The 26,736-nt window shown below is 36.8% G+C and overlaps 1 protein-coding gene across 10 annotated transcripts in view; it reads left to right on the top strand.

Annotated features, from left to right (window-relative positions):
- The window catches only part of LOC145992892 (uncharacterized), a 184,872-nt gene that overhangs the window by 57,557 nt on the left and 100,579 nt on the right, over positions 1-26,736 (top strand). The window contains exons 7-8 of one of the 10 annotated variants that reach the window (XM_083129311.1): positions 7,656-7,792; positions 8,943-9,151. The exons of 7 other annotated variants lie outside the window; for them this stretch is intronic. In XM_083129311.1, the coding sequence (XP_082985437.1) occupies positions 7,656-7,792; positions 8,943-9,053 (248 nt within the window). In that variant the 3' untranslated portion in view covers positions 9,054-9,151. Of the gene's footprint in view, positions 1-4,854; positions 5,109-7,655; positions 7,793-8,942; positions 9,208-26,736 lie in introns of those variants that run through there. 2 more of the 10 variants (XM_083129324.1, XM_083129316.1) reach the window with 2 other exon arrangements.

Genomic DNA, 26,736 nt, shown 5'->3' with positions numbered 1-26,736 from the left:
TTCCACAGGAATTCCGTCTGGTCCCGGGGACTTCTTCATTTTCATGCTGCTTATTTCGTTTTCTACTTCCTGGGTAGTGAAAGGTAATATTGGTGATTCTGGATATGGCTGGTGATAGATTTTTCTTGTATCCTTATTTTCCTCGCTGTCGTTTTCAGGTTTGTCGTCTGGTATGAGATTCTTCATTAAGAAGTTGATGGTTTCTTCCAAGTCCTTTGTCATATTCGTGTTGTTCTCGTCATTAATTAAGGTGGAAATGGTTTGCGGTTTTTTTATTTTGCCGGTAGCGATTTTATACGGGGTGCCCCATTTATTTAATTCCAGACGTTTTTCGATGAAGATATTCCATTGTTGTGTCTTATAATTTAGTAGCTCGGTTTCGTATTGCTTTTTTTTGGCACGGTAAATCTGGAGGTTGGCATTTCTGTATTGTGCGATGATGGATTTTTGATATAGTTTCCTGGCTTTTTGCATTTGTTTCTTAAGGTTGGTTAATTTCTTTGGCCATGGCTTCCTCTTCATTTTCCTTTGGTTATTTCTGGGTGATGAATTTTCAATTGCTTGTCTGATGTTTGCAGAGAGTTCCTCTGCGAGCGTGTTGAGTGATTTTTGTTGGTCCAATTGTTCAGGGATAATGAGCTTTTCTAGGAATTTTTGATGATCGATTTTTCTCCAGTTCAATATGTTCTCCTGGTTTGTCTGTTCAAGCTGATGTTGCCTGTAGATTAAGTCGAATAGTATTAAGTTGTGGTCGCTTGTTGTGGCGAGATCTATAACTTTCCAGTTTTGGACATCGCCCAAGGCCCTTGCATTCGTGAGTGTTAGATCAATGTTGCTTGAGGCGCCCGCCCTTCCCCTGTAGGTGGGGGGATTATCTGGCTGATTTTCGACTTGTAGGTTGTGCTCAGAAATGAATTCCTCCATGGCTACCCCCTTGGTGTCGGTTTCTTGGCTGTACCACCTCGGAGAGGAGGAGTTCGTGTCAGCTGTGATTATGATCTTGTAGTTTTTGTACGCATTGCAGATTAGATCGATTTTTTCCAAATATGGGTCTATGTCATGGCTGAATTGAAAATAACTATTTATTAGGATCCAAGAACCATACTCGGAAGATATTTGAGCGCAATTTATGTGTGTGTCACAAAATTGTGCTATTTTGGTGATTGTTAGATTTCTGTTTAGGTTAATTATTGCTGCCATGGTTTGATTGCGGTCCTGAATTGTGTGAACGTTGAGTGGTATGTAGGGAATTTTGTTTTTGGATGTGTATGGTTCTTGCATGAGAATTATGTCAATGTATTGCTCTTTGCAGTAATTGATTGTTTCAAGTGTTGCAAGCTTGCTTCTTCTGGTGTTGATCTGTGCAATGCGTATCTTGTCGTTATCTATGAGTGCCATACTAATTGGTGGCATCGGGGCCATTCGTTTGTAGCTATGAACTCCATTCTCCCGTGTGCCCTTACAAAGTCCGCGTAAACATCGTCAAGTACCAGGGACTCTCCGCGACGTCCGAAAGCTGTCTCGGTTAGCCGGAGCAGCTCCTCTGTGTCGGTAGGAAGGTTGTAAGTTTTTAACGTTATCCTGTCCACTGCTTCTGGTATGGGGAAGGTAATAGTTTTGCCCTTGCTATGCTTCTTCCTGACTAGTAGTCTCAGTGCAGTAATGAGAATATCTCTCTCTTCTAGGCGTGAAAGTTTCAAGTTGTGTTCGAAGTTTCTATATATTAGGTACGGATCCGAGGGATGGGATGAGTGTTCTGGCGAGGGTGATGGAGGTTCCGAGTCAGTATCGAGATCGGTGTCATATAAGTCAAGTGTGTCTTCTGCAGTGAGTTCAATTTTCTTGAATGTGAGAGGGGTGTGAGATGATGTGTCAGATGTAGGTGTTCGTGTCAGAGCGGGTTTTATTACCTCAATTGGGGCAGAAGCTGTTGGAAAAGGGTCGTTGAGGATGGAATGGGTGTTTGTAGTGAATTTTATATTCTCCGATAGGTTGGACGGTTCAGTAGAGAGGTCGAGAAGGGTTGGGGGATTGAATATGTGCTATATGGGTACATGAAGGGGGGAGCTTCTGGGTTTAGCGTGGAAGAGTTTACTAAATCGATTGCTTTTTTTAGTCGGTATGCTGCCGCTCTTTTAGCGTTTCTTTTTCTTCTACTTGGTGGATTTCTTTTCTGTTTTGTTTTAGGGGTGTTCTCCATAGTCTGTCTTGTCCACTAGTCTTTGCCACATGAGGGTGTATGTTGGGCAGTCTTTGTTGTCTTTACTATTGCATGTTTTGTTCCTGTTTTTACATGGAATGCATGTTTTCGGTTGTTGTTTTTTATCACAGTGTTGGCGTTCATGATTCTCATTTCCACAATGGGTGCACAAGGGTTTGTTTTTGCAGTATTTTACTACGTGGCCTAGATCTCCACATTTCAGGCAACGTGCAACCACGATATAATCTTTGATGAAAAGAGATAGGAACGGTAAATATACGTTTTCTGTGCGAAGAAGGATTTTTTTTTTTTGGAATATCACCGATTTTTCAAGTGAAGAGGAAAATTTGAAAAAATCTCCTTTAAGGCTGCTAAAGGTCGAGTTCGGTATCACTGGATAGTGGCCTCTAATGGAGGAAGCATAAACTGAAGCCCATGAAGCTGTTGTGTAGAAAATGCTTTGCGAACAAGGGGTACATTTTGGTAGTTTTGTAACTTTCCATGATATTTAGACTGCAACTTTGTCATGTGGTATTTTACGGACTCTTCTAGATATCTGAACCTGGAAAAATATCAGCTGTTTCAGTGATTAACTTTGATTAACCAATTAATTGGCATCCACTCAGCCCTAATTGTACTAATTAAACCTGCCCTCCGATTGTTTGGAGTCACTGATTTACATTCTGTCATTCTTGTGCTTATGACCACAGCTACCAGTAATTATTACTTTCTCACTCGTTTTAATTCTGATTTGTGTTTAGAATGAAGCCAATAAGTATTGTAAAGAACTTTCTTTTAGATAAGTTTGAATATTGCTAAGTATATGCTTGAGCTTGCAAATTATGTTTCAAAGGTTTCAAATTTTGATGTGGTGTTTGACCACACGCATGCTGTTTATTGAATATACCTTTTTCCTTCGAATCCAAGATGCCATCAAATGTAAGGTACACCTAAAACATTGCTTCAGCTTTCGAAAAAAAAGTTGTTCCTATTTAAGGTGGACAGATGTACATGTTGGTAATGCTGGACAAAAATACTGTGTAGTATTACATTGTTGTTACATTGCTACATTAAACAATACTATCATATGAAAATTTCATTAAGGGTGATTTTTATCCTTACCAGTATTTCATTATAACTTCGAGGAAAACACTTGATTATTGAAATTGGTAAGTTCTCCATTCTATGTTACACTATAGAGCGACCACAAAGAAAAAAACTTTGGACGAAAGTGTTTCCACTATAATTCCGTGATATATTTATTCATACTGTTACTTGAATTTTACGTTAGTCGAATTTGTAAATTGATTAAGTGTAACGTCATAAGAAACTAATATTTAATATATATATATATATATATATATATATATATATATATATATATATATATATATATATATATGTATGTATGTATGTGTGTGTGTGTGTGTGTGTGTGTGTATTAGTATTATTTACACAGTATTATTTTATAAATGAAACATCATGCAGCAGTATTTACTCGGATATAAACTATATAAAAGTATGAAAAATATATAAAAGAATATAAAAATAAACTGAAATCACACTTTTCATATAAAAAAATGTCTTGTGACAGCTACGTACAGTTATTACGTAACTGTGTATTTACATAAGTCACGTATTACGTAAGTTGGGGGTTACTGTACTCTAATAATGCTAGATGCTATTGAAACCAAGGTGCATCTAAATTTCCAACTTGAAAAACCCGAAAAAGGTGCACCTAATATTCAAAGAAATACAGTATTCAGGGTGTCCTGGCAAGAGGTATACAAAAATAACTTCTTACAATGCGAGAACTACTCCGTATATTGTTTTCTAGTGAGGCTCAGTTGATAGGCCATCAATCCCAGATTTCAGTAACCCAGTTGTACGATCAATAGTGCTCTTGAGACACTCATCCGCAGAAACTACCTGGCCACCTAGATTCCCAGATTTAACACCATTAGACTTTTTTACATGTGGCTTAATTGAAGATGTTGAGTGCAAGAGGTAAGTTCATGATTGGGCGATTTCAGACAGTATATCTTTCCCCTAATAACGCCTCAAATGCTGGTCAACACTTGGCACAAGCAAGAGTATCGTTTGGATATCTGTCGAGCTACACATGATGCCCACATTGAGGTGTACCAGCATCCATAAACATTTTGAGTTACTATGTACAAAACCGGGACAAGAAAGTTAATAAACTTTACAGATGCTAAAATATATATGTGCATTTTTGTATACCTCTACCCTGGACACCCTGTATTTTAACTACTGACTAACTTACCATATGCTAACAAAATAACATTTGGTGGGGTCTTGAATGGTTTATCATTTCCATACTGCAGCAGATTGTTGGTTACATTATGTTTCAGTGCTGAAAATTATGATTACAACTTTAGAGTGTGGATGAAATACTTTTGTGCTACCTTTGTTTCCCAAAAAAGAGTAAGAATATTTCATACTGCTTAATTACTCTGGGAGTATATGTACTGGAATGTGTGTTGTTTTCATGAGTAAATCTTGTTAGGGTGAATTCTCCTTCTTCCTCTCCGCCCCTTTTTATGTATGCCTGTAACTGGGGTAAATGCATTGTACCACATTCCTTGGTAAACATCCTGGGTTTTTTAATGCCCTTATTGGTGCTGTTGCAGGTGTCTTGGGAAATGGGGCAGACTCAAATCTTCCTTACAATGCACCTCGACAGTGTCCTTACTGCCCTCGCATTCTCAGCAACAACGGTAACTGGAAGAAGCATGTGGTGACGATGCATTTGGCCCAGGGGAAGACAGTTCAGTGTTCGGTGTGCGTGGCGAGTTTTCGAACTCCTGAGTATCTGCAAAAGCATCTTGTCCGCGTGCATAATTACCCACGTACTACTAGCCGCAAATGAGACCATTTGACGGTTTATATTTTTTTTTTTACATTCTGAATGGTGAGTTGAAGTGGTAGCATTTTTTTATGCTTTGGAAAGTCAGAAAATTTATGAGGTTTAGCCTTATTTGTTGCAGGTCTGAATGCTAAAGGAAAACAAACTTTATTTTATTAGACATATATAACTATTTATTGCCTTACTTAATGTAATTTGCTTTGATTTTGATATTAAGGCATGTAAAGCACAGTTTATAAATTGCATACTGTGTGTTCTATGTACACCAGCATTGTTACTATGTACCAAATAATTTATTCTTTCTTTTCTTCTGATTTCAACTGTTACCTTATTTCTTACCTCCCGGCTTGTACTATTGATATTTACATTCCTGAAATTTTGATAGATGAAAGAAAACTAAAAGAAATCTAACACACTATTTTGTACATATTCTTCCACAGAAATATAGGCATAAAGATCTTTAAATATGCTTATTGTTTCTTTAAAGTAATATCATTAACATAAAGCCTCTGTGGCACAGGCAATGGTGTGTCTGCTGATTATGCAGAAGACCCAGATTTGATTTGATTAGAGATGGAAATTTTTCCAGCAACGTTTGTGCATGGGGCAGTACGGGGGTTCACCCAGGGTATTGGGGCTAAAGGTGACTGCAGCATGGTGCCGGTCACATCCCTACAACCCCCTATATGCCTTCAATGCCTTTCATGGTCTAGTTGTTCGTGGAGCGGCGGCTAACATGCCGGGCAGTAAGAGCGTGACTGCTGACAAACTGGATGCAACATCCATGTAACGAACTGCTATCTATGTAATGAAATAAGCTCGTACACTTACATTGACTGTAGTGACAATTAAAGTGAGCACTTACCTTGTTACAAGAGGTTTTGGAAATGTTGTCCTCCTGTATCCACACGTTTATGGCATCTTTTTAGGAAATTTTCAGTTTCTCTCCTGATGTTTTCTTTCAATTCTTCTAATGTATGACTTCAGGTTTAAATGCTTTGTAGCTTGCCACGCAGACGTCGTGGAAATGGCTGAATCTTGTTTAAGGTGCCAGAGGGATTTTTTAGGAGTGTGTTCCAATTGGTCTCCAACGTCATCTAGTTTCTCCTCAGTAAGCACATGCCGTTTCTTATCAAGAACATACCCTGTTTCCCTAAATTTGTTCACAAGTTTTGTGGAACAGGAAGATCTGAGTATTCTGCTGTATAACGCCTTCTAACTTCCATACAAGAATTCGTAAAGATGTAAGTCGTACTTAGGAATTTGTCAATTTAAATTGTATGGATAGCATCGCATTATTAGATTGCAGGAAAACACCAGTAATACGTAAACTAAAACAAAACAATCTAAAACATTTGTTAACACCTTAACACTTCACAAAGACATGCAAACTGGTCACATGCTATCTGGATACTGAAATACTGACGCGTCCAGTGCAAAAGTTAGCGTACAGTTGTGGTTCTAAATGCCGACAGATGCTTCTCACTGCCCGGCACACTAGCTGCTGCTCCACAGACAACTCTACCATGAATAACACTGTAGAAAGGGTTGTTGAACTGAATGTGATGTAGCCACTATTTTTCTAAATATTAATTTTTAAATTTAGAAAATGATATTTTCAACACTTACTTTTGTTGAGCCTTACAATTTGCTGACAAAACCGGAATATTCGTGTCGAAGGGGTATCGCAAGTTACCGTTTTAGGAAAGATAAGTTCAAAATATGTCCTGATTTTAATAATATACATCAAGTGATATACATCATATTTATAATATAAATCGTTGTGGAATTACTTGTAGGTTGGTTTTTTAATAACAAAAATTTGGCGGAGAATTTAAATATCAATAAAATTATACTTATATCCATTTGATACCTAAGAAGTCATAACATGTGCATTGTGCAAGGAATGGAATGACCATTGTTTCTTCTCTTCTTATAACACAATGCTGTTCACCCCACCTAAATTTCTCCATGTATCTGGGTCTCTGTCTCTTCATACTTTTCTCATTAAGCCCATTGTCATTTCCTGTATATTTATTTCTTTTTAATGTAGAATTTGTAAATACATAGCTATGCTCATGTTGTGAGTTTGTGGATATCATTTTTAAGTAGCCGTATCATTGAAGCTAACAAAATGCATTTCATTGATAAAGTATGTCCAGTTTTTAATTTTTTGAGTGAGTAAAGTAATTAATATAAATAAGAAAAAATAGGTTGCTATTGAAACAAATTTGAGTTTAATTGTTATGTAGTTACTTAATCGAATTTAATTTAAATGATAATACATTCCTGTCTGGACTAAATGCATTGTACCACATGGCTACATCATGCTCGATATTAGCAATTTTCCATGGGATTATAGAAGCATCTTAAAATCTAGGTAACACAATAAAGCCTTGTTTCCATGTTACAAAAGCACTAAATCTGCTGACCAAGGTAGTTTTATTTATGTAAAAAAACACTACATGTAACACCATTCTCGAAACACTACATGTATAGTGTTTCTTTACGTAAATATAACCCCGTTAATCAGCAGATTTAGTGTTTAATGCCCTTATGTTGCAGGTATCTTGGGGAGTGGGGCAGAATTAAATCTTCCTTACAACGCACCTCGACCGTGTCCTTACTGCCCCCGTTTTCTCGGCAACTACGGTAGATGGAAGAAGCATGTGATGTCGATGCATTTGGATCGGGGGAAAACAGTTAAGTGTTCATTGTGCGATGCGAGCTTTCAAACCCCTGAGTATCTGCGAAAGCATCTTATCCGCGTACATAATATCCTATATAGTACTAGTCGCAAGTGAGACCATTGGATGGTTTATATTTTTTTACTCTCGGATTGGTGAGTTGTGATGATGCCTGATAAGTCAGACAATTTATGATAAGGTTAGCCTTATTTGTATGCAGATCTGAATGGACTGAAGAATTTTTTTTTTGTGTTAGACATACATAACTATTTGTCTTATTTAATGTCATTTACTTTCATTTTGATATTAAGCTGCATCAGAAGTACAACGTGTAAAATACTATGTTCATTAGTTTGTTTTGTGTGTTCTATGTACACAAGCATTGTTATTGTGTAAACTTTATTTTATTATTTTCCTACCAAATAAGATATTCTTTTGTTTCTTCTGATTCCAACTGTTACCCTGTTTCTTAGCTTCAAGACTTGCTTAATTTAGAAAATGATTCTTATACAACACTTTACTTTTGTTATCGTAAAATTTTCTATTGAAACAGGAATATTCTCATTTAAGTAGTATGACAAGTTACCATTTTATGAAACAAAAGTTCAAACTATACCCTGATTTTACTATCATATGTCAAGTGATATACACTGTAATGAACACTATCATATTTATAATATAATATAATGTAACTTTTAATTGTAAAATTACTTGAAGATTTGTTTTTCCTTTTTGTTTTTAAAAAAATTGATTGAGGATGTCAATTCGTGTACTTATATCCAGTCAGATCTAAGAAGTCATGACTTCGAGTGAATTGTGCACAGAATCAAATAACCATTGTTCTTTCTCTTCTTATAATACAATCCTGTACAACCCCCTCAACTTTGTCCAGTTATCTGGGTCTCTTCGTGCTTGTCTCCTTAAGCCCATTTCATTCTCTGTTTACTTATTTCTTTTTAAAGTAGATTTTTAATTGTTATGCAGTTTCTTAATTGAATTTAGAAACATTTCCTTGATGTTTACTGTAAATTATAATACATTCCTATCTGGGCTAAATGCATTGTACCACATGGCTGCACAATGCTCGATATTAGCAACTTTCCATGGGATTATAGAAAAATCTTAAAATCTTGGGTGTTTAATGCCCTTATTGGTGCTGTTGCAGGTGGCTTGGGGAGTGGGGCAGACTCAAATCTTCCCTACAATGCACCTCGACCGTGTCCTTACTGCCCTCGCATTCTCAGCAACAATGGTAACTGGAAGAAGCATGTGGTGACGATGCATTTGGCCCAGGAGAATTCAGTTAAGTGTACCCTGTGTGTGGCAAGTTTCCGAACGCCTGAATATCTGCATAAACATCTTGTCCGTGTTCATAAAGTCTCACGGAGTAGTCGCAGATGATACCATCCTTAGTTTTAGTATTTGTTTTTTCAATAAGGTGATGATGTTATATATATATATATTTTTTTTTTTGGCATGGCTGAACGGTTTAAAGTATAAACTGTATCCAAAGTACACACCTTATTAGAGTGTTTCATACTTAGGAGTTGGACAAATAATATTACACATATCAGTGAACATTATGTTGATTGTTATAATAATCCTATGCATATGCAGGTACAATGATTATATATTGTGAGTTTTTACATGAAGAATATTCAGGTTTTTGCAATTTGTCATCTTTGTAATTTTTTAATATAATTGTTTTGAGTTGCTTTCCTTATATGAAATACACAAATCTACAGGGTGTTCAGTCTAAAAGGTATAGGACCAACAAATTTAATTTTATGACAGTAGAAAACTTCTTACATCACGTGCCGGCAACATATTTGTTAAAAATACTAAAAAAACACACACACAGCACGATAAAAAAACACTTTAGGAGTTCTTCCGAGCTTTCCATTCCATCTTGGAATCATTAGGGCTGGTCGAGGGGTGACGGAAGGTACGCAGTTGAAGTTCCGCTGGCACTACTTGCTGTGTCTGCTGGAAGAGATGTCGTTGCGGTCTTGCAGTGTTGGTAAGTTCTTGTATGTTTGGATTGTTGGCTGGGGGAGATGGATTTTTAAGTTTTACTGTGTTGCACCATGATAAATAAAGATTTCCACATAAATTGCCATTAAGATTATGCGTGTTTTTGATCATGTGTACACCTTATTTAACATCCTTTCTATTTTTCCTTTCACCTATGCCAGTAATTACCACAGGATTGTGTTTCCTTCCTGGCACAGGCGAAAGGAAAAATAGAAAGGGATGTTTAGAAACGAATATTCTTAATGACGATTTATGTGGAAATCTTTATTTATCATGGTACAACACAGTAAAACTTAAAAATCCATCTCCCCTAGCCAACAATCCAAACATACAAGAACTTACCAACACTGCAAGACCGCAACGACATCTTCCGGCAGACAGCGAAACTTCAACCACGTCCCTTAGTCTCGTCACGTGGCAAGGATTGTTCATAGTGTTTTGGTTCCTGCGGTAGGTAAGTGTGAAATGGCTGGCATGATCACATGCCTGCTAGGGTTGCATTAATTTTCTTTAAAACATGTTTATGGCGCATTTAAGTACTCAAGAACACACTTTTTTTGTGGAACATTATTTGGAGGATAATGCCTTTTGTGGAATGTCAACACACGTGTGTTCATGGACATTTCTGGGTAATAACGACCCATTGACTACCGCTTATGGTAAGCTGACAACTTGCAATAGTTTTTCTAAACCCCTCTGTGCCATAAATTGAAGGGGCAGGTGTTGTGAGCCGAGTCTAGATGCAGGATATTTTGATTGCTGGTGTTTGAAGGCACTGGATGCAAATGACCTACCCATTAGTCACCAAGTTTGTATCCTTACTGGAAAGGGGGATGGAGTGACCATGAATACTGGTTTCAGCAAGATGGCAACAAATCCAGATTACTTGTTCTAGAGCTATCTTAAGAAAAGTCTACAGAATTAACACTCCATGAAATAGAGAAACTGCAGATTAATATCACCACCACTACCATCCAGAATATAGCTGGAGAAATGCCTCAAAATATAGTCAGAAATACGGTGAGACATGCTCCAAACATGGGCAGAATTGAAGGAACTTCTTACTTATAAAATATACCTAATCAAAATTGTCAGTATTAATATACGGTCTACTTTTAGGCTGAGCACTGTAGATGATATGCAGTATTATGATTGGCTGATAACTAAATGTGATGGCTGTAAGCCTAAAGAAGCTAGTACTAGTTATGAATATGTATACTGTTATGCATTTTGTAGCATACATTATCATATTTTGAGTTGTTATTTTCTTTCTCTACTGCAGTACCCATGTTACATTAATGCCAATAAAATTAATCATGTCTCACTGCTTCCCTGTGTTACAAGAATTTTAGGCACAGACTATTGGGAAATTTTTAATTGAGGATTCACTGTTTATGTATTTTCAAAAAATTTGAAATGATAGGTGCATTTTCAGTTCATTTTGTACAGTGGTCCCCAAAGTGAATAATGCTACCAGTTTAGGCATCATCTAGTTACATAAGGTGATGGTGTTAAGAAACAAAGGGTGGTCACCAAACGGATGCTAATGCTGTGGTAACCTCTTGCATGAGGATCTTGGTTACAACTACCTAAGTTTAGAGCAAAAGAGATCCAAGAAATGCTTTCGAAAAGTGGAGAAACATTTAAATGTGAATCTTATGTCCTGTGTGGGTACTGATAGCTGTTTCCCAAGTACACAATCCTTGAAAGACATAAATGATTACAAATTGAGATTTAAAATAAGTGAACAATTAATATAATGATAAAGATCGAATCAGTGTTTTGAATAAATATGCAGTGTTTCTGTTATGATTTTTTTTAACATTAAATTTCTATTTGGAAATGTTATAGCAAAGAAGTGGTGGTTCAAAAACTTTGGAAATCACAGTTGCACAGCATTTGTTGTTTAAGGTCATACTTCATAACTATTGACATGTGCATTATACCAATAAGTAGAAGAAGAATGGGGTACAAGATTTAAAATCAACAGCTGAAGGTGTAAATGTATAAATGAAACAATTTGTCAAAACATTCCTTAAATATTCTTCTTCAACTTTTGTGTGACCGATACATGTTGGCATTGCTTCATTTAACAAAATCATGCATCATTTGTTCCAGGGATTGCTCTCTTGATTAGCTTTCCGTACTGGGAGTATAGATGGAGCTACCTAATTATAATCATGACGTTAAGATGTAAAATGGTTATTATTCTTAACTTTTCAGCATTTTTATGTATATTGGTTCAAGGAATAACAGTTATATCTGCAAAATAATCTAACACAGTTATTTTTAGTGGTTTTTATTTATTTTATCTGCTACGTTTCGTTCTGATTTCCCAGAACTTTCTCAAGCTACACTAAGGTATACTGTACATACAATATCACAAACTCACATGGCTAGTCACCCTACAATTCTAAGGAATGAAGTCTAAAAGTAGCTTGAAAAAGTTCTAGGAAACTAGAACGAAACGTCCCAGATAAAATAAATAAAAACAACTAAAAATAACTGTGTTAGATTATTTTGCATCTATAAAAAGTTGGTATGTGAACCTTTAAGAAACTTAGATACAGTTATATCTGATAAAAGTGTTGATATTTTGAAATAAAATAATCTGTAGTTAAAGCAATTGAAGCTTTGGAAAGTTCATACAGGGCAAGAAGACTGAGAAAATCTTTGCAAGAAAAGGAATGATAGATATTAGAAACTCCATTTATGGATAGGGTGGAGTACGTTTGGAAGATTTCAAAGAAGACAAACTTTTTCCACATTCTTTAGAGCAGTTCCTTGACATGAACTTAAATGAAATGTAAGTTCTATTTCTTTCTTTTTTTAAAGTCCTTTATCCTTTGCAACATGCCATCAAGGCACATGGGAGAGTGAGGGAGGGGGAATGTGATGCGATTAGCACCATGCTTCTGCCACCTTTAACCCCTAGGGATGCTCTCAGATACCCATTTCATCAGAGGTTGGGTGAACCCCAGAGTTGATTTATGCAGGGACATGATCAGGAAAGTTCCCACCTGAGATTGCATATCCTGGGAATCGAACCTGGGTCTCCCACTTGGCAGTCAGATGCCCTACTGTCTTCTCAAGTGTTCCTAATAATTGTAATTGAAACACATCACTTCCTTACTAAACGACTTTTGGCCTCGGCTGTTTCTATTTCGCACATGCCAAACCATGACCTTTGTAGCAAAAATCATGCACCATTGTCCCTCCCTAATGTGAACCCCACGTTGGGGAGAGGCAGGCCAGAGATAGAAGACACTTGTGCTAGAAGACTGTGTAACTGTATAAAGGAATGACTCCTACAATGATGTCAAGACATATTTCGTTGATTTTTTAAAATGATAGTTTCCTATATTTTATCAACCACTGCGTTTAGTCAGGGTTTAATGTTCATGGCAGTATTTCCAGTTTAACATAATCAGTATCTTCTATTTTGTGTATATTCCTATACAAAATATTACATGAAAGCATAATTATTTTGTGAAGTAACATAAATTTATAGTATTTATAGTTAACGTCTTTTATATTATAGTTTAGTTTGCATATTACATTTTACTTTTGTGTGAGCTATGAACCTACCTTTCAGTACATATATTTTGTTCCTGTGCTTTTCCTTTGAAAATGCTAAGAATATCTAAGGGCATAATAAACATCATTGAATGATCACAAGATTAATGTACTTCCACCGAAAATCATTCTGAAATCTACAAATTATTTTTGTACATGAATCTTTATATAATTTCTTTAATCTGATTAAAAGAAAAACTCGTGTTTTTAAACCTTGAGTTAAAACGTGAATTAAATCAAGCAGCCGTGAGAGTAAACTACGAAATTGAAACAGCATGTGCATAAGTGCTGCTTTTCTGGTTTCCATTTCCTCGTCTCAGTCCAGTAAATTACATTTTCTTCATTTCTGATTGACACTGGAACCGTTGATCCATTGCTAATACAGGAAAGGTAACAGGTTGGACCAAACATGGTTTACAACCTGCGACTGCCCTTATTTCTCCCCTATATCCTCAGTCACCATGGCAACTGAAGCATTATGACCCAGGACAATTCGGCAAAAGATCATAATGTATCAGGCTACTTTCCACACTTCAGAATATTTGCATAAATATCATGTTTGTATTCATAAATAACCTCTAGGCCACAAAGAAGACTGTTATGATTAACATACTTGGAAAAATGCATTATTACTCACTAATTTCATTTACTTTCTGAACAAAACACACTGGGTTTAACACCATTTCTTCAGGAAAGGCCTGGTTTATTGATCATTAAACTTCCATTATGTGCAATCACTACAAGGGTTACAGTCATATAAAACATGAAACCTTAAATATTCAGACATTTACATCAGAAATAGCACAATGATAATTTGAGGTTTATAAATTTATTAGTTTCATCTCTCTCTGTCTTCTTTTTTTCATTTTGTAGCATGTTTGCATTATGAAGAACTGAGTTCAGTATTTTGTTTATAATTTTCTCAGCTTCATAAGTGTGTGTTATCATCTTAAATTTCAATACTTGTATTATACTTTTTATTGTTAAGCGAGCTGTTTCATTACACCAAGAAAAATAGATATGTTGCTTCATGTTTTTGTGTTTATTGTGCCTAAATTTGAAAAATGTTCATACTTGAATTGTATTCTACTTCATACCATCAGATTATAACAGTATGTTGTTTGTTTTTTAACTTTGTAATTACTTAAGTAATCATGTAAAGATCTCAAAATACCAAACATGTTGGTGGGTGTATGCGTTACTTAATTCCAGGGAAATTGTACATATAGTAGGATGCAATAAGTAAGGGTGAATGAACAAGAGAACATGAGTGTTCTATTTTTTCTATATGATTTATTTTAATTTTCATGTGTTTACATTTTTAGAAAAGTATTTCTGCCATTGACAGAGTAGTATTTAGCAGAACATTTATCACTGGTTGAAAGTTGAGTGTTTATATTAATTTGGAATATGTGTTACAGTGGTTTGAAGGTATATTGTAGTGTTATATACATGTTGTTTGAAAATCTGTATCTTCAATATAGCCCATGACAGGCTTAGTAACAATGGTTCTTGGAAAATTTGTTAAAAATATCTCATATTCATCAGTACTTTTTAACTAATTTATAGTTTCCGTGATATAGCAGTTTACTTATTTATTTATTTTTGGCTTTTGCATTGTTTTCATTTTTGACGCATACACAAAATTCAAATTACGTTTGGCAAAAAGGAATTTCACTTTATTATGAAATAATTGTCAAGAAAGTTACACTCAAATGTATTCTTGTTTTAACATACGCAACAAATCCTAAACCATAGAACACATTGTAATTCTTGTCCTGTAATTCCATAGGGGACATTTTTTTCACATATTTTTAACATTTGAAATTTAGTTAAATTACTATCATTGTTCAATACTTCTAAATCCTGTTCCATTGTTACTCACATATGATCTTTGTATTTTCAATATGGTGGCACTTAAGCATTATATTATTACACAAGGAAGTAGGAAATATTTTTTCATGCTCTAATGTTCAACATAATAGTAAAGAAATACCAGTTTATATAGGAATAGACTGTCTTTAAAACTTATTTTGTTGTAATAATAAGCTGATGAAAGAAACAATTGTCCAAGAAGTACAGAAATTATGTTTTTTTTTGCTTAACTAAACATTATTCAGTTGTTTGAAGTGCAGGGGCATGGCATACATTTAGGCATTGTAAGCAATGCTTACCCATTTAAAAAAATATTATATCCTGCACATAATTCTACAGACCAAGATTTAAAGTATTCAAGCTTGGAGGACTATTACACTGAGCTTCAGTACTACGTTCAATATTTCTGCAATGTCTTCATCTGCGGGAACACATCATTATCAACCGAAAATGCCTGTAATTGTGTGATTGAAGACTTGTTGGTAGTAAAATTGTTCAATGCAAGAATTTTCACAAACAAACTGAATATTATTTCAAAGGGACGACCAGTTCCATCAATTCACTATTTTTACCATAACAAAGCACTGCAAGCACTACTTTTTTTTTTTTAAAAAAAAATATTTTTTTCTATCTAAATTTTGTGGTACAAGTGGAAAGTTATTTAGGAAACTGTAGTGCAGGAACATGTGAATCGCTAAACTGAGAAATTGTACATGCAATGGAACCCCAATTTTACATTTTCGTGCATTCAAACTTGGTCCGAATATAGCTTAATATTATAAGATTTTCCTCGCTTTTAAGTTTTTCAGCATGGCCCCCTGAAAAACATAAAATCAAGGGTCCACTGTATATTGTAATACTTGTCATTCTGTTTATGTCACTGTCACTTAAAGTCAGCCTATTGTGAAAGGGGAGTACATTCTCCTTATGTCACTCGGAAGTCAGCTGATTGTGAAAGGAGTACATTCTTCTTATGTGACTTGAAGTCAGCTGGTTGTGAAAGGAGAAATTCTTCTTACGTGACTCCCAAGTCAGCCGATTGTGAAAGGGGAGTACAGTAAAACCTCGTTAATCCGGACAAATGGGGGGGGGATAAATTGACTGGTTTAACGAAAGTCCGGATTAACTGAAATAACCTAAAAAAACAGTAGAAAGTGCATTACAACTCCGTTTATAGCAAGAAAACATGTTTATTATGGTGTATTTAAAGGTCATAGGCCTAAATACACTATACAGTACAGTAAAATGTAATGCAATACTACATACAATGCAGTACATATGATGAATGCCATTGTTGACTTCTAGCCATATTTAAAACCTTGCATTCTGCTTTTTTTTTCCTTTTGCCTGTCTGGATTAAGCGAAGTATGGCTTAATCGGGGTCCAGATTAACGAGGTTTTACTGTATATTCTTCTTGTGTCACTCAAAGTCAGCTTATTGTGAAAGGAGTACATGCTACAACCTTGCAGTCTTATTACTCTATTTTCAGGTAAATGTGGATAATGATCTATACTATTGTACCTATAATGTAACAGTTGGGCTGAAAAGTTCGTAGGCTAACATAGTAAAAAATATTTTTTTGACAAAATTCGATTTTATTATTTAATATACTTGCCTTTGAGGGCGATACAACGATTATAGCGGTCATACAATTTTTCGATGCCATTTTTATAGTACGATTTCTCTTTAGCCTCAAAATAGGCCTCAGTTTGGGCGATTACCTCTTCATCAGTGCTAAATTTCTTTCCAGCGAGCATTCTTTTAAGGTCTGCAAACAGGAAAAGGTCACTGGGGGCCAGATCTGGAGAATATGGTGGATGGGGAAGCAATTCGTAGTCTAATTCATATAATTTTGCCATCGTTTTCATTGATTTGTGACACGGTGCATTGTCTTGATGAAACAGCACTTTTTTCTTCTTCAAATGGGGCCGTTTTTTCGTGATTTCATCCTTTAAACGCTCCAACAACGCTATGTAATAATCTCAGCTATCTCGATCAACTTCACTTTACGATCATTTAAAATTATTTTGTGGACTTTTTTGATGTTTTCGTCGGTAACAGCCTCTTTGGGGCGTCCACTGCGTGCATCGTCTTCGATGCTCATTTAGCCTCATTTAAATTTAGCAAACCACTTCTCAACGGTTGATTTTCCTGGTGCAGAGTCCGAATAATGTTTATCAAGCCAAGCCTTGGCTTCAACAGTATTTTTTTCGCCAAAAAGCAATGCTTTATTAACACACGAAATTCTTTTTTATCCATTTTTTCACAATAACAAGAGCTGCTTCACTCACAATGCTATATCTCACGAACTAATTATCCGGCAGCTGTGAAATTTATACACGTATCTTTTGAAGGTTAGTACTAAGTAAAAATCACATGGATTTAATTCTAGTAACGCCATCTATGAGTCAGCCTACGAACTTTTCAGCCCAACTGTTAGGCTTTTGTGAAATTCATTACTTTTGAAACTGGTTTCATTACTTTTGAAAGTGGTTTCAGTAGTTTAAGTTGCTGAGCAAGCACTGGTCAGTCGGAGGGGGGGTACTAGGAATGCTTACAGTTTGAGAATGTCATACCACACCACTGTAGAAATGTAACCTTATTGATCATACTGTTAAACGAACAAATGTTTTATTAGTCTTAGGATATTTTTGAAATCTTGTATACTAATTACCTTTGTAAAAAGTACAGAAATAATATATACTTGGAAGGAGAAAGTTGTAGCATTTTAATGGCTATTGACATTTACTTTTGTGTTTTGAGTTGGTTATTTATGAGTTGCTTAAATCTACATCTTGTATGAGATTTTGAGCATCGTTGTAAAAGTCCAGGAACTGTAAATAAATTCAATTCCGGTCCGGGAGAGAAAATCAGCAAGCGTGAATTGGTTCTGGACAATAAAGAACCTTTTTTATCTGTAAAGTATTTCAATTCGGTCTGGGAACCTTTTTTTCTGGATCAGTTTAAACAACAGTCCAAGTTCAGTATTGAAATGAAACAATAGGCACTTTGAACTGACGTGAAATTGTGTGAGAAAAAAGTTTCTGGTCCTGTTACAGAACCCATAAGGACTCTGGTTGTGAGATCAATGGGTACTTTAGTTTGTTCAGTCTCTGTGATATTGCGGTCACCTTGAACACAGGCTCAGAGCAGAATCTGCCAATTCATTTGTAGATTGCAATAATTGCAACAGTGAGTATAAATGGGGATTAGGAACAACCCATATCCAGGTCAGGACTTCAACGAGGAACCCTCGGGGTGCGAAATCATAGGCTACTGAGACAGCAGATCATTTGTTTTGTTCCGGTGATCTTGTTGTTGGTAGTTTAGTATGTACCAGTGATATAAGCAAAGAAATGTCATATATTTTACTTTGGAAAATTTGCAAATCTTCTGAGGAGTAAAGTAAGGTTTAGATAGAGTGTAGTCCATCGTTTATAGGATAAAAGGTGTAACTCTACCAGCCTGCTGCCAAAAGAACAGATGACAGTTGGGGGCTATTTCTGCGAAAACCAACCACATCGGCAAACTGACCACCACTGTTGCTAAAGTACCCACACCGTGTTGAAAGGGTGAATGGCCTCTGTTATGGCTTTCTCCATACTGGCACTCTGTGGGTCAAAATGGGATGCATGTGCAACATGAAAGGTTTTTTTGTTGGTGTTTGTAGTGCTTCTAGGAGGTGTTTGATATGGAAGAGCTTTATGTTTGGATGTGAGAGACATTTTGACGAATGTTAAAACCAAATTGATATATTGCACCATGCAAAGAAATCTTGCAGTGTAGAGAGTGTTTCTGCAGTGAAGCAGACGACATGAGTGTATTGGCAACAGTGCCCATGTGACTGAACATGGAGTGGCAGAAAGCCGGTATAGTTATACCATTTACCCTATAGATGTGGACAACCCTTTGTAGTTCAATGCAAGCTCATTCTTCCCCTCTCTCTTAGCAATGGCCCTGGACGCCATCCATATGTTGCCCAAGATGACAGCATATTTTCAGCACTTCCGTTTTAAGTTCTCAAACATGTTGTTTATAGGGTTCAGCCTGGGCTGCTGGATTATTAAGGAAAATGAAGTTCACTGAAATTAAAGGACAGTTCTGAGGTACCAATGTGCAACAAAACTAAAAATAAATAATCGTCACAAATTTGAATTTATTCTTTTTTAAAGGATTGAAGGTCATGTATTGACGTGTTGATTTTCTGGGACTGCTTACAAAGGCTTCTCGCACACGCTCCACAATTTCCTCAGAGATGGACGGTCGGCCAGAATGTTCTTTTCTTTGATCACAAATGCATCCTCTCTCAACAAATGTTTTATGCCACTGCAGAATGGATTTGTGTGTAGGTGGACAACATTAAACTTCCGTTTAAATGCACGCTGCTACTCTCACAACACTGCTTGTTTTGGCAAATTCTAACACGCACCAGCTTCTTTGCTGCGGAGTGAACGCCATTTTCGATGTTACTGCCCTCTAGCTACCGAATTCACAACTAGCGATTCTGAAAAGAAGATATTAAAATATTTTGAGTTAACTGAGCTTTGGATATCAATTTTATCAAAATATTTAAGTAGCTATTAATTTTATGACATCTTGAAACCAGGGAGTGTTTTTGTGCTCACGCTGTATGTTAAGAGCCACGAATACACATAACATAACAACGAAAGCAATTCGTGCTTACGTCAGACAGACGATGGGCGTGGCAAAACTCGATATGGTGTCCGGTAAGTGAGACCTGCCATATCCTTGGTTACTGTATTCCTGTGAGTGGCTCAGTGTTGCCACATCAAGATAAAGTTCCCTTCGAGCAGAAAAGGGAAAATATATTTGTGAATAATATCTAAATTACAGAGAAATTTGAACATATCCAGTTCACATTTTTAATTTCAAGTCCACTAGAATGTGAAAAATACATTTATGTCATCCTCTCCACAAAACTAATTGTAATTAAAATTTAAAATTTGACTGGGAAACAATTCCTTTTTGACAGAAGTTGAGAAGAAGATACCAGAGCGAGCTGGAACTTCACAAGCAATGAACATAGATACAGAGAATTTCGAAGATCTTCTAGATCCAAGAAAGAATCTGATAGACTGAAAGTTACTTTTGGTAATAAGACCTATTAATGATATATTTTTTTTTGTTAGAGGGGGAGAGTTGACAGAAGTTGAGAAGAAGATAAAGAATATGTAAAGGTAGACTGTGGATATTACTATGTGGAGACAGATTGTGTTTTGTCTTTGTTGAATGTCTTCCATGTAGTTTTTATAAACAGTGATCAGAACGCTACATTTTAAAAGTAGCTTCGCTGCAGCTACTGCTACTTGTACAAAATGTAGCTTCGCTACAACTACATTTACTAAGAAGTAGCTCACTACACTACTCATGTGCGCTACTCGCTACTTCACTACTTTTGCGCTACTTCTGCATAATAAAAAATCTTTAAACAAGCACATGGATATTCAAAAGAAGCCTCTAGTATGATAGTTGTACTTACTGGAAAATACGATCGTAGATTGTTATACGAGCATCATTTGTTAGGTGTTTGCTCTAACTGGATAGCGTGGATAGCTGGGGGGTGCTTCTTTGGTATAGCTAAATGAGCGACAAGTGGATATATTCTTTATGTAAGTTTCCTGTTGGGATTGCTTCCCTGAAGGCACAGTGGAAACTTTGTCACCTTGTAATCAAAGGGTCCCAGGTCAGATACCTGGCGGAGGCACCAGTGGTTCAGATCCAGTCTGGATTAACTTGTCTCTGTGCATAAAGTGGACTCAAAACATAAACTAGGATAGACACCTTGTTGGGAGGATGGATTCTCCTGCTCCTCCATTCCCCACACTGCTCATCATCATCATTCACCATTCTTCCTCATTCTCACAATTAGCCAAAAGTGGCAGAAAGCGACTCAAGATAATAACAAAATAAGCCATTCATCCTCATTGCCATGATTAGCAAAAGGTACAGAAAAGCGACGTAAAAGTAGAAGAAATACATACATTTGGAAACTGTATATTAACTAAAGAAAATTATCGTTTCTGAAGAAAAGTCAATATCTGGTACATACTTTTTACAATATGAAATATATTGAGGAAAGTGGTGTGTAAACTCGAGTGTAGTAAACGTATTGCAATTTTAAAATTTCTGAAAAAATATTATATCGAAAATAATTGTAATTCCAGAAAGTGTATTTCTATCATTCTTGTAACAAAAATTTCTTGCTGGTGAGATCCTATATGTTAACAATGATTAATGCTGAACCATTGATTGCTGTCACTATTGCTTTGTCATTGTAGTAGAGATGGATCGCTCGTTTTTGCGCTGCAAGTTGTGCTTTACACAGAGATTAATGACATTTACCTGCCTCTTACACCATGGATATCAACAGGATTTGTTCCTGGGGTGGCGCAAATGAGGCCTTTTTTGAGGGTTGCCGCAAACGAGGCATGTTTCTCCCCAAAATAACGATGCAGCTAAAAAAAACAACGTAGCCGGTAGCCAGAATATATTCATATATGCCAGTTCAGTTTAGTTATCTGGATATTAGATTTATTCTATACTAATAATGAAATATATTACTCAGATACTTATAATCTGCGATATCAAGATATTTATAATCTAGGTTATAAATATTTCCATGTAAGAGACTGTCTTTGTGAACCTCCTCCAAAAGTAAACGTTATTGTCTTTTTTTTTTAAACGCTGTGGTCACTTTCAAAAGTTTCCTCATAATGCAGAGAAGAAATGTAGCTGTAGCGAAATTTTCGCTACAACTACAGGAATTTTGTAGCTTCGCTACAGCTACAGCTACAATTTTCAAAATGTAGCGCCGCTGCAGCTACCCCGCTACAAATTTTGTAGCTATCTACAGTAGCGCGCTACTTCCGACCACTGGTTGTAATAAGATGTTTTTAGTTACCATTCTGCCATAACTTTTCATTATTATCTAACTTTTAAAATCACTCTGACACAGCTACTGTAAATCTAATGTTTATAATTTTTTTCTAAATTTGTATATTTTATTCCGTCAGTAACATTAATTGGGCACTGCATCCGGGGGGGGAAGGACAGTTTCCTTGCTAGACGAAGCCACAGTGAATGCGGAAAACAGGTGTTGGCGGAGGAGCCAACTACAATTTATGTGAATTGATATTTCCTGCGAGCCAATGGAAATAGTAATAATTCCTATTCTACTACTACCACAAACAGCAATAATAATAATAATAATTTATGAAGTTTCATGCATAATGACCTCAATTTTTTTAAGGTCAAGGTAAACTTTGCAACTTTACAAGGCAAATTGTGCTTTCTATTTAGTTATGGCAACAGTGACGTAGTGTTAACACTGCCGCCTTGTCATCAGTGGAGGCGCATTGGACAGTTTCGTCGAATCTCACTTTAAACGATAGGTGCGGTCCCGATTTACCCGTCTGAGCATAAAGTGGATTTAAAACTGCCTTTGACGAAATTCCTGAGTGTACACACACACACACACACACTCGATAGAAGTAATATTGTTCCTACACGACCGTAATCTCTGACAATATTGCTTTGTCGACGCCCCCAACGTGAAAGAAGGGGTGAGGGAAGCCATCATGTGAAAGGAATCTTTGCGATTTGGTAGCAGCGACATCGCCCCGCTCCATAAGCTTATGAAATGACGCTGACAGGTTATTTTTCAACCACAAACTGTGTCACGCATTCAGAGCCCACGTGGAGGCGGACACGAGCTGCTTCCTCCCCCCTCCCCCCACCCTTTCGAGCTTCTACGCACAAACAAATATGTCACAATGCCATCCTGTCATGGCTCCATCTTGGATCCCGCTGGGAAAGCATTAGCGAGCCGAACAAAAATAAGAGAATGATTTCTGCTGTTCATGGATCGATATTTATGTTAATTACATGTTGATAATTATTCGTCGACATTTTTCCATTGATTGATTAATTTTAATTAGCTTGTCCGCCACTTTTGATTAATCGCGAAGTTGAGGATGTGTGGTGGTGAGCTAAAATGGATGAAGAGACAGTCACAAACTCATATGGACAGCACACAACACAAACCTCATTTAGTATTATACTGGTCTCGTTAGTCTGCAAAATGGAGTCCAGGATGTACTACGCGGAACAGAGGTTGGCATTTAGCCGTCTTCACCAAGGGTCACCCCATATCGACAAAATTTACCCGATATTTCTAAATAATCCCAAGATTTACTTCCAGAATTCTGCTGGCTGTTTCTATTGTGATTCTTTTCCGTCATGAAGGTAATAAATAGATAAATAAATAATTAATCTGGTTTTTATAATAAGATTTGATCGGAAGAGTTCGGATCGCCAACCCCTAACCCCTTCGCTAGTAAATTCCCACATAATGAGGCATGGTTCCAAATCCCTTCCATTGCTGTAGTATACATTTGTTTAATAATAATAATAAAAAAAATATCTCAAAATTGGACAAAACAACACTATATTGGTTGAAAGTCCATGAAAGTTAATATCACGCACACGCAAAATAGAAATTTTAAAAATACCAAAGTTATATGTGAAAATAATGTTATGGTAAATTTTATTAATTACTTTTTGGAAGTATTTTTTTAAAATTATAAACCGTAACTATTAGACTATAACTTTTAAAGTTGTACCATTCTTGGGCTGCTATGATTGATTGAGTTGGTGTTTTAAGTCCACTTTATGCCAGTAAGGCTAATTGGGACTGGACCTACAGTTTTTAAAGTGGGATCCGAACCACTGTGCCTCGATCGGGTATCGAACCCGGGACCCCTTGATTACAAGGCGACGACGCTACCACTGCTCCATCGGGGAGGCCCACTTGGGCTGCTATGAATACACGGCTATGCATAGAGAGCAGAAAATCCCGTATTTTCTGGAAAACTTAGCCTCAACGAGAAAATTTTAGTAACAAAAGATACTCGTCTTGCTCTTTACACACTGTGAAAGTTTGTCCGTGTTGTATGGCGACGCCCTGTACGTGTGTGTACTGAAGATGATAAGCTTGGGAACCGAAGACGTTCCAAATACCAGCTGTATACTTTGACTACTCTCGAAGCATATCGAGAAATCCTTGTGTATCGCAGAAGTCATGTCTGTGTTAACGATGAGACCACACTAACACAATGAGACCACACTGCTCGTAAAAGCGCGTCCAACATCCAACTTGTAAATGTTTAATTGCTCCCACGAGAGATTGAGTTGGCGGTATATAGCACCTGCGTGGATATGGCCATTCTTCAGTCATCACGTAGAGAATGCTCATCTTTAACATCCTTGTTGACCTCGTCTGGGATTTTTTTGTACCCCTCCTTCATTTAAGTGCAACACTGGGCATCATAGGTGGATTACGTCTCCCTGGAGGTTTATAAAACTACAGGGTCCCCCCTGACGTGGAAATCCTGGAAAATCAATTGTAAAGTCAGGGAATTTCATAAAAGTACCCAGAAACCTTGAATAACCGGGAATTAAGCCATAGAAGTATTATAGGGTCCAGATTTCGCAGTCTCTGTCCCGCCTCAATTTTCGAAATATATAATGTAAAAAACATATACAGCGTGTTCGTGCACAAACTTTCACAGCGAATTGAGGGTACAGAGCGCCGGTCTTTCAATGTCTAGTTTATCTTTCTGTTAACTATCTGCCAGTTAGAGATAATCGTCAGTCTTAACCGGCACCGGGTTTTTGGATGTGAAAGTAGAAGCAGTTACCTAATCGTAACATCGCACTCCGGAATAGCTAGTTGGCAATGCTGCTGCACTGAAATATTAGGAAGTCGATCAGCGCCCCATCTCTTAGTATAATTTCAAACCGAATTTTGATTTGCACGCAACCTGGTGATTAAATATGGAACTACAAGCATAGATGCACTTCGCTCTTGAAAACACTTCTTGGAACGATTTTAAACAGCAGTGTCTGCTCGGTCTCATTATATTTTATTAAAACGAAATAACTGTTAAGAATGCAAGAACTACAAATGTGGCTTATCTGTTGCATCTCTCCCTGTTTTCATTTTATAAGCGAAGAAAGTTAGGATCGCGCGATTTTTTAAACACACCGTATATGAATCATGTTACTATTGCGTTACTGGCATTTACCACAAAATTTCTTCCCCCCCCCCCTTTCCATCTAAAATGAATTCCCTGCTCCGAGGGAAATTTCCTTTAATGTTGCAACAGTGTTGCAAACAGGTATGCGATGAAGTCGCCATATGTTCTGAAAGTTACTAGATACCACTCATTTAAGCAGGGTTGCGTACCCACCAACTTTCCGACACCGCCTCGCATACATATATGTCACATTAAAACTTTTTGTTTCAATTCCCTTCACGTTAATCTGCATATTGTCTTAACATTTATGAACTACATTTTCTTTAGGCTGGAAGAGATATACTGGTTAACACATTAAACAGAAAGAAAGATAACAACACATTGAATTCAATTTTGGTGGTCAGCTAAATCCAACCCCAATAGAGACTGCTATTTTATCTGGAATTTAAACGGTTCTTTCATTTAATTAAAACGAATCAGGGCGTCGGTACGGTATTGTGTTGTTTGGCGAAAATACCATTTCCTAGCCATTATGTCTTGTAAATAGCTTCCGTCAAAACAGATTTTAAGTACTGAGCTGGCGAGACTCTCTCATTTTGCCCTCCCTTTTTTGTTGTTATTGTTGCGTGAAGTGATTGAAACTGCAAATAAGCACCGGGAGAAGTCGTTTAAACTGCACTTTTCATTACTGGATCCTAACGTGGTTTTCTCCTTTTACCCGACGTTATTGCACGAGAGATGGGCATTATCGCAAAGGGGAGGGGGGATTATGTAGTGAACTGCTCAATAGTTTCGTGGCTACATAAGTATATTATTATAGATAATATTTAGACAACATCGAAAGCAAACCTCGGGAAGATACATTTGAATGTGCCTTAATTTGGAACTTCACCTATTTTTTTTTTTTTTTTTTTTTACTTTTATCTATAATTTTTCAAATTTTGGGATATCATAACTGTTGTGCCAAAAGTTCAGCCGAGCGTTAAGGGCACGAGGAAGGGTTTCCGCAAGGTCCTTCCTTCCGCGGCAACTGCGGGTCACAGTTGCCAACTTTGCTCTTTTGGAACCAGGTCTGGCTCTTTAGTGCACTCGTTTGGCTGTGAACTGGACCACCCCCCCCCCCCTGCCCCACTATGATGCAATCACTGGCTGCGGCCCTCATAAACCAATTTTTGCCACGAGTATACATTTTGCACGTGACGTGATATTGTTACCCCACCCTCTCTTACCTCCCCAGCTAACGCCGTAACTAACGTGAAGATGACATAATATTGTTATCCGGGAATTCTTTATTTTCGATTTCATACGACCATGGGGAGATTATTGAGATGGGTGATGCCGACAGATCTAGATGGGGGAAAATAAGCATAAATTGTCATCACTTCAAAGTTAACTGTAAAACCATCGCCCCCACC

The sequence above is a fragment of the Lepisma saccharinum genome, chromosome 1 (genome assembly GCF_977018435.1).
Source record: "Lepisma saccharinum chromosome 1, izLepSacc3.1, whole genome shotgun sequence".
Lineage (NCBI taxonomy): Eukaryota > Metazoa > Arthropoda > Insecta > Zygentoma > Lepismatidae > Lepisma > Lepisma saccharinum.
Note: the sequence above shows the minus strand (reverse complement) of the source record. Positions and strands in the feature narration are given on the sequence as shown.